This window comes from Perna viridis, chromosome 5, assembly GCF_037379345.1.
Source record: "Perna viridis isolate PV_CMFRI_1.1 ecotype Kerala chromosome 5, ASM3737934v1, whole genome shotgun sequence".
NCBI classification, from domain to species: domain Eukaryota; kingdom Metazoa; phylum Mollusca; class Bivalvia; order Mytilida; family Mytilidae; genus Perna; species Perna viridis.
In genome coordinates, this window is record NC_142449.1 from 6,460,326 (window position 1) to 6,473,791 (window position 13,466).

At 31.6% G+C, this 13,466-nt stretch overlaps 1 protein-coding gene across 4 annotated transcripts in view; it reads left to right on the forward strand.

Moving 5' to 3' along the window:
• Window positions 1–13,330, forward strand: part of LOC148615754 (uncharacterized) — a 59,980-nt gene extending 46,650 nt beyond the window's left edge. For 2 of the 4 annotated variants that reach the window (XM_088582315.1, XM_088582317.1), the window contains exons 18-20: window positions 3,009–3,277; window positions 5,482–5,755; window positions 8,885–13,330. In XM_088582315.1, coding sequence (XP_088438441.1) covers window positions 3,009–3,277; window positions 5,482–5,755; window positions 8,885–8,901 — 560 coding nt within the window. In that variant the 3' untranslated portion in view covers window positions 8,902–13,330. Of the gene's footprint in view, window positions 1–3,008; window positions 3,278–5,019; window positions 5,178–5,481; window positions 5,756–6,312; window positions 6,576–8,884 lie in introns of those variants that run through there. The other 2 variants (XM_088582316.1, XM_088582318.1) reach the window with 2 other exon arrangements.
• Window positions 13,331–13,466: the final 136 nt, after the last annotated feature.

Consider the following 13,466-nt stretch of genomic DNA (forward strand, 5'->3'; position numbering starts at 1 on the left):
CTCTTATACCACTTGACCAATTGAAACCAAACTTTGTATGTTCCTCAGGGTATCCTGCATAGAACTGAAGTGAGGATTTTTGATTCATTGAAAAAACATGGATGCCATTACTGAAAATAGAACATAGGGGTCAGACAATAGTTTTTCGCATATATCTCCAAAACCATTAGGTTTAGCCAAATTCTGACATGGGGGTAAAAGTGTTCAGCATGATGAGATCTTTCTTTGGTTAAATTTTCTTTTTAATCTGTTAAGGTCTCACTAACCACTTCTAACGTTTCCATTACTTTACATGTTAAAAAAGTAATTTTCAAAGTCTCACTGTGAATTCCCAGGACAAATGACATCTTAAAGCTGCATACCGTTGCAAAGCTTGGAAAATAAGGCTTCCAAAATCATTATGCTAATGGTATGATGATAGTAGAAATTCTTCACAAAATTTACTTGAATAAATAATACTGAAAATCCACATTTTTACCTGTTCTGCTAACTGACAGCATGGAGGCAAATTACTCACACATGTAAACAATATTCATACACTTTTGTAGTTAATTACATATATGATTTTAAAGTACACATTCTCATCTTTATTTTGACTACTTTTAATCATAATACACACAAATAATGCACTTACAATGCATATGTCTAGGTTCAGTGTGTTTTTGGTACTACATAGGGGGGTGGCCATTTGACCCGGAAGTGGTTAGTGAGACCTTAAAAACATTTTATGAGTTTATATGTTTTTCTTTTTTTACATTTTATGAAAGCTTGTGGTATTGTGAGTCTAATAAGACCAAAACTATCAAAATCAGACATAGGACTACAAAGAAATGGTCATTTTTATATCATGCCCCTCAGTGATATTTTCCCTAAATTACAATTTTAACTAACTTGTCACACCAAATTGATACCTGTGATAATTCAAGAAGTTGTAATAGTAAATATCATTTATCATTATGAAAAAAGAACAGATTTCAACAATTTATATCATACCTATTTCATTACTGTGTGATTCCAAGTCTGTGCTGTGTGACTATTTGAGTACTTTGAATATCCCAAGCAGTGACGTTGTGTATTTCATGGATGACGTCAAGTTATGAGTCACTGTTACTGATAAAAATCTTGTTGCTATGTTGTTTTTTAAAATACTTTGCACAATGCACCTCTTAAAATATAGCCAGATTACCAATATCACAATACTGATTTTATGGGAAAATGGAAATAATGACCAGGAAAGGCAATTTTCCTCAAATTATGCATTTCTCTGAAATATGCCATAATTTAATTTATGGTCTCACTAACCACTTCTAATGTTTCCATTACTTTACATGTTAAAAAAGTAATTTTCAAAGTCTCACTGTGAATTCCCAGGACAAATGACATCTTAAAGCTGCATACCGTTGCGAAGCTTGGAAAATAAGGCTTCCAAAATCATTATGCTAATGGTACGATGATAGTAGAAATTCTTCACAAAATTTACTTGAATAAATAATACTGAAAATCCACATTTTTACCTGTTCTGCTAACTGACAGCATGGAGGCAAATTACTCACACATGTAAACAATATTCATACACTTTTGTAGTTAATTACATATATGATTTTAAAGTACACATTCTCAGCTATATTTTGACTACTTTTAATCATAATACACACAAATAATGCACTTACAATGCATATGTCTAGGTTTAGTGTGTTTTTGGTACTACATAGGGGGGTGGCCATTTGACCCGGAAGTGGTTAGTGAGACCTAAGCCATGTTAGAGTTATTGCCCTTTTTCAACGATTTTTGCTATTTTTAATGTTATTTCTTTCAAAAATCTTCTCCTCTGACACTACTTGACTAATTGAAACCAAACTTGGTATGAATGTTCCTTGGGGTATCCTGCATAGAACTGATGTGGGGATTTTCGATTTGTCAAAAAACATGGCTGCCATTACTAAAAATAAAACATAGGGGTCAGACAGTAGTTTTTTGCATATATCTCCTTAACAGTTAGGTTTAGTTGAATTCTGACATAGGTAAAAGTGTTCAGCATGATGAGATCTATCGCTGGTCAAATTTTGGTTTTAATCCATTAGGCCATGTTGGAGTTATTGCCCTTTTTCGACAATTTTTGCCATTTTTAATGTTATTTCTTTCCAAAATCTTCTCCTCTGACACTACTTGACCAATTGAATCCAAACTTGTTATGAATGTTCCTTGGGGTATACTGCATAGCACTGTAGTGGGGATTTTTGATGCGTCAAAGAACATGGCCGCCATTTCTAAAAATAGAACATAGGGGTCAGACAGTAGTTTTTCACATATATCTCTTAAACTATTAGGTTTATCCAAATTCTTTTAATAGCTGAAGTGATCCATGTTATTAGGCCTACAAAAGTCTTCAGACTCCTTGTAAGAGTTATTGCCTTTGAATGGGGGAAAATGATTTTTTTTTATAGTTTTCAGTCAATATCTTGAAAACTATGATAGATTAAAAGAAACTTCCAGTTGTTGAAAAGATCTTGTGATAGTCCTACCAAAGACTTTTTGAGTCAAAAAGTCCTACCAAAGACTTTTTGAGTCAAAATTGTTGGGAAACTTTTTGTTTAATTTATTGCCTTTGAAAGGCAAAATTCAAGAAGGTGAACGATTCAGGCTCCTGGGAGCCTCTTGTTACTTGATGTGGATTACATACTATAACCTCCCATGCTCTAGGTGAGTGTGATTCCACAATACAACATAGATAGAAGTAGACCCATTTACTGATTATTTACACCAGAAGATGTAAAGTGTTAATGGAATTCAGTCTTGGATGTAAAAAAGTTCTTTGAAATCCATTAATAGACAATTGACACACATGTAATCCTTTCATCTAGCCCCCACAAAGGAAAAATTAAATAATGATTAAAAAACACACACACAAATTGAAAAACAGAAAGCTATCAAATAAGCAAAAAATTGGGTTTTATTGACAGTAATGTCTTAAAGAATTAAAAAAAAAAGCACTTAACTGTATCTTTCAGATAAAAGTATGATGGTTTTCAGTCCATATGACTTACAGAGAGCTTTCAAGCTGTCCAGAGCTGACTATGACAAACAAGAGTATGCTGAATATAGGTTGAAGAGATTGTGTGGTAGTCATGGTATGGAGTTCCTTGGTCGAACTCCTGAAAATGGCAACTGCTTCTTTGAAGCAGTATCTTCACAGTTAAGAAGACTTCACTTGAACCAGTCACCTAGAGAGCTTAGACACAATGTCATCGATTATTTAAAGAGAAATCCAACATTTACTGTGAGTTTTCTATTTAACATAGTCAGGAAAATAACATTGTATACCAGCTTGATACTGTATAGAAATGAATGTTAACATTCTAAACAAGCTTGAAATTTAATAGGAAAGACAATAATATTCTGTACTAGCTTGAAATTTGATTCAAATAGACAGTTACATTCAATACCAGCTTAAACCTAAATAAGAAAAAGATGTTTTTAGAGTAATTATCTAAAGGAACTGGTTCTGAGAACTGACAAATCACCAAATTTAGGGTTAGTGTGAAAAACCAATTACCACAAAGATCAACATACTGGAAATGATTTGTATCTATAGTGATAGAAATGTAGAGGGGGGGGGTGCCCATTTCTTATCCATAACTCTTCCTAAACCACTGAATGGAATTTGATGACACTTTCACAAAATCTTTATGACATATTCTCATTGTGCATCTCCTATTCTATATTTTGATCAAATTCAATTTGTAGTTTCACATAGCAAAACATGGACTTCGTCATTTATGAATATGGGGGCATGGAGGTACTCATCTTGTATCAGTTACTCCTTTTACGACACTGAATAGAATTTGATGATACTTTCACTGAATCTTTTTACATATTCCCATCGTGCACCTACTACTTTATATTTTGAAGGAGGGTTTTAATTTAGTGAGCATTGCTCACATATTGTCTATGGTAGTTATATTATGAGAGTAAATAAGAAGTGGACAGGGCATTACTTGTTATATAATATACTGAGGACTTCAGAAGCTGAATTGGTAAATTTATAGGTTTAACATGCCATGATGTACAGTTTAATAGCACTTACTAATCAAAGATCCATATGAACTATCACGAGAACTAGGAACCAAGAAGGGGTCAGAAATAAAACTTTGTATAATTTTTTGTTTCTTTTGTCAAATTGCGATGTTAGAAGTTCTTTCACCACTTTCATTCTAGTCAGAATACTATACTTAGTCAAATATTTTTTTTTAGATCTTTGGCCTTCTCTTCTAGTTTAGGTCCAGTAATTTGTATGTCCCTCTGTCTAGCATTGTTGGACCATCTCATTAGTGCTGCTTCCATGTCTGCAGCTTTACCAATCCTTTGTCTTTGTCTTTTGTCCTTGGGTTGATGTTTTTATGGTTCATCTCTCTTAGTAGAAATTCTGAAAAACTGGGATTGGGACCACCCCAGCTTCTTTGAAATTTCAAACTGTGACATTCTTTTGTCAAGAAGTTTAACAGCTTAATATTTATTAGCTAGGGATAAATTGTTATGTTTATATTATGAAATTTTACTGTGAATGACATGTTACTGTGTAGCACCTCTATTTATATCCAAGTTTGAATGTTGTGTCCATAATTGTCCCAACTGTGTTCATAGTTTAACTTTTAAGGTTGCATTAAGCTGCACTCTGTGAAGTATTTTATTAGCTAATATCTCAAAAACCATTACAGACACAAAGATTCAGTCGATTGATGAAATGATCCTTATGATAAGGCCTACAAAAGTCTTTATTGAGTCCAATCTTAACTGCAACTTCTTATTAGAGTTATTGCCCTTGAAGGGCCAAATAAGAGAATTTTGCAGTTTTCAAATTTCATCTTGTAAACCATTACTGTTTTTGTTAAGACTAGGTTTACAAAAGTGAAATGGTTCAAATTAATGCAACATTTTCTTACAGGAGTCATTACCCCTTATAGAACTGCAACTGAATAAGTGAGAGAATCAGCTGGCTTATTTAGAGCTTTTTGTTTTCAGTTTCTACTGAGAAGAATGGTTAAATGTTTGGTATTTGTCAGACACCAACTTCCTGCTTTACAGGTCATAAACATTGCGTTAAGTTGAAAGCTAGGGGGAAAATTTAACCACCATTGACAAATTCAAAGAGTGTGTCAGTAATTGCATATGACTTACATGTAGGTGAATTTGTACTTATTAACAGTGTAAAAAGTATAAAGTACATGCATCACTGTCTACTATAAATATATAAATGCTTTGCATGTTGCAATATATATAGACAGCTAGCTTTATTTAATATGACTTATTAAATATGTATGAATTAGTTGACCACTTTGTAGTCAGCTTCACCAAAAAAATAATGTTCATTGTATTTGTTTTATAAAATTGCTCTGTGCAGAATATCAGGATATATAGAACTGTTTCATGCTAGAAGATAATTATGTTTTATTTATCCACTAATCTTAACTTTACTTTTAACAGGCAAACAATACACATGTAGACCAAAGAGATTTTGTAGGAGACTTTGCAAAATATTGTGATCAAATGTCTAAGGATGGAGAATGGTCAGATCATGTTATTGTTGTTGCTATGGCAAGGATGCTACAGATGAACATATGCATAATTACATCGTCCCCTGATACGACAGAGGAAAACTGTTTAGTATGGGTGGATGGAGGAAAAGGTTCTACTGATACTAAACCATTATTACTTGGGCATTACTGGGAACGCCATTATCAGAGCCTTCAACCAAAAGGTATTAACAAACATGCATGTTAATGGTTTCATTGGTTTTGAGTTATATTCTGTGTATGAAATTTTAAGTTTTCAAGACTTTGGATTTGAAAGTTGTTTCGGTCATTAATTTAATATTGCTAATAATAGTTATGTCTGTGTGATTTACTAAATGAATTAACTTCAGAATTTGTTCATAGTAATGTCTGTGTGAGTTATTGATAGAGTTGAAACTTAAGTTCATAAGTTCATAGTTATTATCTGTGTGAGTTATTGATAGAGTTGAAACTTAAGTTCATAAGTTCATAGTTATGTCTGTGTGAATTATTGAGTTCAGACTTCAGGTCATAGTATATCTGTGTGATTTATTGATTGAGTTCAGACTTAGGTTCATAGTTAAGTATGTGTGAGTTATTGAGTTCAGACTTAAGTTCATAGTTATGTCTCTTTGAGTTATTGATTGAGTTCAGATTTTAGTTCATAGTTAAGGTCTTTCCCATTTCAATGGGAAGACCTTCTTGTATTTCTTCTGATTATTATTATTATTATTATTATTATTATTATTATTTTTTATTTTAGGCTGAACGTATCACAACAAGATTTTGACGATCTTTTGCAATCTGACAGGAGACTTTTGAGTTATCTGCCCCGTAGTGGAAAAACTAATTTTGTTAAAATTTCTTAAACCGTATTAGATACACACAAACCGAAAGCTCCATATTTTTTAGAAACCCGGGGCAGTACTATATGACTAAAGTTTTGAAAAGATTTGAGGTTTCTGTTGTTATGCGATTTCGCAACCTAAAATGAAATTGTTCAGTTGGTCACTAAGCTTTTCAACCGTAAGTCGTATAGGCTTGGGACCTTCACTGTTGATCTTAAATCATTTGTAGTTTTTTTTTTATATTTCTTGGTTCTTTGTCAAACTTTGATAAGATATTTTACCTCATTTATATGGTCATTTCTGAATCTCTATTAGGCACTTTTTTGCTGTAGTTTTTTGTTTAAGTCTTTGTAGTATGAGTTATAACTACTGGTAACACAGTATTTACTGTCTAAATATGTATATATATAGGAAAACTCTCCACCGACATTTAGAACTATGTTCGATTACAACGAATTCCATTAGTGGTGTCTTTGTCGGTTTTCATTATTGAAAATCACCTCTCTCTTTGAAAATTGGTGCACACGTTAAAAACAACAGTTCTTACTGTAATTAATGCATTTTTTAGAAAAAACTCGCAATCTCGTGCAATATAATATTCTGCTCCAGACGATATTCACCAGTATTCATGCAATAACCCTATATTATAAGAGAATAAGTAAATAATGTTAATACATGCGTGAATGTTAGTTTCTGAAAACTGTCTTTAAAAGTATACTTCCAATACATTTTTTTTAAAAGTGGCCTTAAACCTATCATGGGCACCTAAATCGGGGATGTCTAGAGTTTTATCAGTAAAAACCACTATTTACGATCTTTAAATGCAAAACAACCCCATGTATGGCCTACTATTTAAACAACAGCATAGCGAGAATATCAATATAAATTAACATGTATTAATAATTTTCAATTGTCATTAAAATAGGAAAATCAAAGTACTCATGTACTGAATCAATTTACATTGACTCTTTTAGTTGCCTTAAAATAGCAAGAACAGAGACCGACTTCTTGGTTATCAAAATATTTAAACAGTAATTGTACAGTAATTTTGTAAAGTCACTTTGTTCCGACATTGTTATTCCAACTTACACAATGGAGGCACATTATTCACACTTATACACAATACTCATACTTTTGTAGAGACTTAAAAGTACGAAAAAAGAGTTTACAATCTGAGTTTAATTTTGACCACATTTGTTCAATACACACTCAAATAATACCTTTACAATGCATAATTCTAGGTTAAGTGTGTTTTAGTACTTCATAGAGGGGTGGCCATTTGACCTGGAAGTGACGATTGAGACCTTTTGCTTTGCAATACTTTATAATTATCTCCCTTTGAATTTATCTATTTTCATGAAAATCACAAGTTCATTTTGTTCTCAACTAATTGTATTGATGAAATTGACAGAAAAAAATAGTTTATTACAACACAGTTACTACAGAATTCATCTTTCTTATACGAATCAGAACTATTTTGCAAATTTAATAATTGTCAAAAACCTCGCCTTTTAAAATATATACAAGAAATAAATACTGTCGATCGAGTTGTCTCTATAGGCTAGAACATAAAAATCCACTATACTCGGCGTCACATAAATAACATACTGTTAAAATTTGAATAAAAATATTTTCTACGACTTTATTGACACCAACCGTCGTTTAAATTGTCTTAAATGACTTGCTCATTCGTTTAGCCAAACAGCTTCTCAAAAACAAGTCGTTTATTAGCTTAAATCTTGCGTAACAAATCCTCACGGGAAAATCCCATACTAATATCCGCCATGTTGGTTTTTACGGGACGATTTGTTTACAAACGAAGTTCATAAGTTCCCGTCGAACTCCGGTGACAATCGTCTGCTTGATCAACTTCTCGGTATTGTACGTTGTTCGCGTAAAATAAATCCGAGATATCCGAAATAACGCCGAAGTGCATTCTGGGTTCTTCGGTTTTTGGACAAACCATTTAAACGTAAACAACATCTCCTAGCAACCCGATCACTGTAAACATGGCCGACTTTTTACAATGTAAATATTGGCACCTAGAATTAAAATCTGACCGGAATTTAACGATTCAGTGTTTAGGGAGAAGCCGTTTGGCTAAACGAATGAGCAAGTCATTTAAGACAATTTAAACGACGGTAGGTGTCAATAAAGTCGTAGAAAATATTTTTATTCAAATTTTAACAGTATGTTATTTATGTGACGCAGACTATAGACATGAAACAAATGTCATTTCTCAGGAACATGATAGTTGTCAGGAGAGAATTGGTTGGAAAGACCTTTCAGTTGTTCTGGAACAATTGACCTTTTAATTGTCTTTGTGTGAGTTATTGATTGAGTTCAAGTTTTATTATGACCAAATTTTAAGTGGACAGTGTGCTGTTCTGTGCAATTCTTTGAAAATCTTTTTGCTTACAGATTATGTATAGACATATTGGGAAATAGTTTGCCTCTTGAAATGTATGATTTATTTTTGGTTTTCAGCTTCTTGTTTACAGTAGGAAAGACCCAAGAGCACTGCAGGGGAAGGAAGTCAATGAGGCAGCAATTTGATAATCTTAGTCTTCAATCATATTCTGTGTAGTTTGTGTTAATGGGAAGTAACTCTTGTTACTCATCACCTGGTATTTAGTTTTCATTTTACTTTAGAGTATTGTATAGTATAGTATAGAAAGCTGTTTAAAGGACAGCAAGAAATTAGTATTAATTTACATCTATTATATCAATGATAACACCACTTTATATATGATTTCTACATTTTGATTGAAAATGTATTTTTCACAAATTACCTAGTGTTTTACAAAATTTCTGCTTTTCTCCTCTCTCTGTGCATTTGCCTTAATTGTTCTATATGCCTGGGCATTTGCCAGGAGGTTTTGTGATATGCTGAAACTAACTGTGTTTTCAGATTTAAACTTTTGGGCCTGGTTTTCAAATTGTTCCACACAAAAATCCAAAGGGCCTAACATTAAACTTAAGTATAGATTTCCGCAAGCATTCTTAGGATTGTTTGGTATACTGTATCTAATCATGTAGTTTTAATATTTTGGATTAATGGTCTTCGTTATTACATTAGTCTATATTGTCAAAAGTTGAATATCTAATGTTCTTTTTAATTCCTGAAAAAACTTCTTTTTTTTGCTTTTTGGAATGTATTGTAAAAAAAAATTATGCAATTTCCAATTTTTAATTTTGTTGGTATGATTTTTGTGTCAAAAAACTATGCTGTGTCAAATATTTAATCACAGTCCAAATTCAAAGCTGTATTAAGCTTGACTTAGTGTTTATACTTGTCCAAGTTGTTCAGGGTTTCACCATGACGATATCAGGCCATACACCATAGACACATGTTTAGATGAACATATTCAATATTTGACTGATGCATTACTTTCATGATTTATTACAATATTTATTTCATAATTGCATGACAAGCAAGAAGAAGGCCAGTTCATACATGTTTTATGTATTTTTTCATATCTACCTTGCTTTGAAAAGTGGGAGGTATGTAGTGGTCATGCAGTCTGTCTGTCTGTCCCAAGTTTGCAACTCTCCAAATCCACTGCATGGAGTTTGATGAAAATTACAGATCATTTCTCACATGATGCCATTATGCACCTTCTATTTGGTTAAACCATGTGAATGACTGTTGGGGTGTCCTGATACAAAACATGGACTTGCATTGATCAGGAGGGGCCATCTTCTAATCCCTAACTCCTCTAAAACTGCTGAATGGAATTCAATGAAACTTTGACATTCTTTATGACTGATGCCATTGTGCACCTCCTATTATGTTTACACCTAAGAGACTTACAAAGTTTCCTAAATGGTCTCTGTGGAGCGGAAAGGGTAGTTGGTATCACATAGTGAGGTTTACTCACATTCTTGTAGTTTTCTATTTTGTACATATGAATTTATAAAACATTTTTACTTATGAATTTTTATATTTATATAGCTATTCATTGTTTTAATTGTGAAATGGTTGGACTTATATGCCCTAGTCAGTTTATTTTTAGAATAGATCTCTTCAAATATATTTGTGTTCGTATGTTTAATGCTTAGGTATGTCAGCTGAGTAAGGAATTAAATAAATATTTTTTAGTTTTTAGTTATTTGATGCTGAAATAATTCTCATTTGCATGACTCATACATTATGATTAGTCTTTCACCTTCTACTGCGGTGAAACTTTTTAAATTCCATGTACATGTTTTGGTTGACAAACTTGAACAATTATTAGATTTGGTTAGGATGTCATATGGTATTTTTTGCTTTATTCCATTCATAATCAGCACTGTATATCTGGATCAGTAATTAAGAACAAGTAACAGTACCTCTATATACTTTGACTACTGCAATTGACAAACAACCATGTTACATGTGTTAAATTGGGCCATTTACTCACAAAACAAATATCTAGTTCATCTTCATTCTAATCAGCATTTTTCCATAGACATTTTAAATTCATAAAAGGCTGAGTAAGAGGTAAAGGTCTTTTAATTACTGCACTGTTTATTCAATTATTATTTTTGTATTCGCACTAGTGTGCAATAGTCTAGTACTTGTTGACATGCCTATCAATTACATTTGTATAAATCATATTTTATTGTAATTGTTTACAGTTTATTATAGCTTTGGTATGTCTAGTCTGTTAATGATGCAATATTGTATCTTCAAGTTTTTAATGTTTGTTTTGGAAAAAATTACAATGTTAGTAATCATTTTTTTTTATTTTTTTATTTTATTGTTATGACTGGGATCACAATAATATACTTCAATTTAAAATGTTTGACCACAATTAAATTTGTACTTCATGGAAATTGTTTTGCATTTAGCTTGAAAAATCAAAATTTCATTACATTGTATATTCATTTCAGTTTTCTTCATTTATCTTTATTAAACCACCACAAAATGTTGTATGATATTATGGTATCATTTGATGTCATTTAGGACATTTGTCTTTGCATGAACTTGTACCACACAGTTCAATTTTAGGGTATAGCAGGAATGGGATCAATAAAGGGACAAAAAAGGAATATTTTGTAATTTTCTTTTTTTTTAAAGAATTGAGTAATAATGTTTGATCCTCTATAATACAAGGTTACATATATTACTGTTTAGTGGTTGGATTAAATGACAATGTTTTCTCTTTTTTTTGGAGAATAATTTGAGCAAAAATGTATTGATTTCTATGAAATTATACAACAAGGTTCAATACCACTAAAGTCAGTCTGGGATTGTGATGGCAGATGACCAAGTTATTCAAATTTTGGATATTGGGTCGTATTAAGTAAATGCAAATTTTGAAGTTGTTTGACCGCCATTCTAGTCAGGATATTATTTAATCACTATTTATCGGGCAGACATAATTTTCTTCCCCTTTAAAATGAAAATCTACTTATACATTGCAAAAAAAAATGATCTGTTTTATAATGGTATCACCCAATTATCATTTTTTGGCATCTACTAGTATTTACACTAACTTGAGTAAAACTTTTCCAATCTTTTTGAAATTTAATCACATCTTCCTAAGGGAATATTGTTTTGCCGCACCCCCTTTGAAAGGTTGAAAATAGGGGTTATTATTGAAATTGATATAAAACATTTTATATTGTTAATCCAATTATAATAATTCAGATGTCCTTATGTTTTGTTTTTTTTTACTTTATTACAGTTCAGACTTATCTTAACTGCTTTTAAGTTAAAGGGGTACAAATTTTTTATTTTTGGTCCGATTTTTTAAATTATTTTTTATGCAATTCCTCATGAAAATCAGATCTTTGCCTGCAACTTTTAATCAGATTTAGGTTATTGCTTATGATTTTTCATATAGAAGTGGCCAAAGGGGGCCATGTCTAAAAAATCAACTTTTTTGGTCAGATTTGAATTATTCTTCTTTTTACTGGATTCATGTAGATCACTGACTGCATTTATTAATCATATAACAGGTATTACTTTCTTTTGGTTGTTGATTTTTTTATTTTTTGTCAATCACCTGGGTGAATTACTATATAGATTGATATGAGTTTTGTTGAATCCAAGGCTTGAAAATGTTTCAAGTGACGTTATAACTAATGAAGCTTCGAAACTCTTTGCAAAATTGGATACACTTAGTAATTGATGAAGTGTTGATCTAAAAATATCTGTTTCTGAATTTTGATACAGAAGATTCATTCTATTTAGAAAGATGCTTGAGTGAGACAAAGTTATTCCGCAAGTAAATGAAATTAATGTTTGAAACTACAAGTATTAAGGCATGATATTTGATCTATTAGGACAACAACATCCATACTCTGTATTTCTACTTATGATTTTAATCAAAGAACTGTGACAGGATCATAATGAACAGTCCCTGAAATACCATAAAAATAAGCCAGAATTTTAATAGTACTAGCTAATACTTCGAAATCTCCAACTTTCAAAATACATTCTAATTTAAAGGTTGAAACCTATTTCTATTCGCTTATCATTCCTTATAAATTTGAAGTTTCCCTCAAATATGTCAAATGAATGACCTCAGCTTTTTTTTTTAAGAAGCTTATCTTGTTAATTAAAGAATTTGAAGGTAAAGTCTTTGATTAGCACACATACAGCAGATTTTTTTTTACCTTTAATTGAATTCAAAATTTTGTGCTACATTGTTTCCAAACCAGTTGTTTTATCTACCATGTTTACTTCAAATTTGGTAATTTTTCTCATTTTTTTTTGGCTTGATAAAATCATGTCTGAACAAAATTCAGAGCTGTAATTAGCTTCTGGCGATTTCCTTTTATTTTGTTGGCTTGATATACAATGTCAAATCAAAGTTCAGAGTTGTATTTAGTTGGCATATTGAGTCCATACTTGCCCAAAATTTGTATCAAGCTGTACTATTATATTTTATGTTAATCTTAAGACACATTATATTACACTTTTAGAATAAAATATTACACCAATTTTGTTCCTTTTAGATTCTTTATAATGGTCAGTCTTTTGAATGCCTTCATATTAGACCATTTGTTTTACTCAGTTTCTGTATTAAGGATCTAACTCCATTTATTAGCTCACCTCGCCAAAGGCCATGTGAGCTAT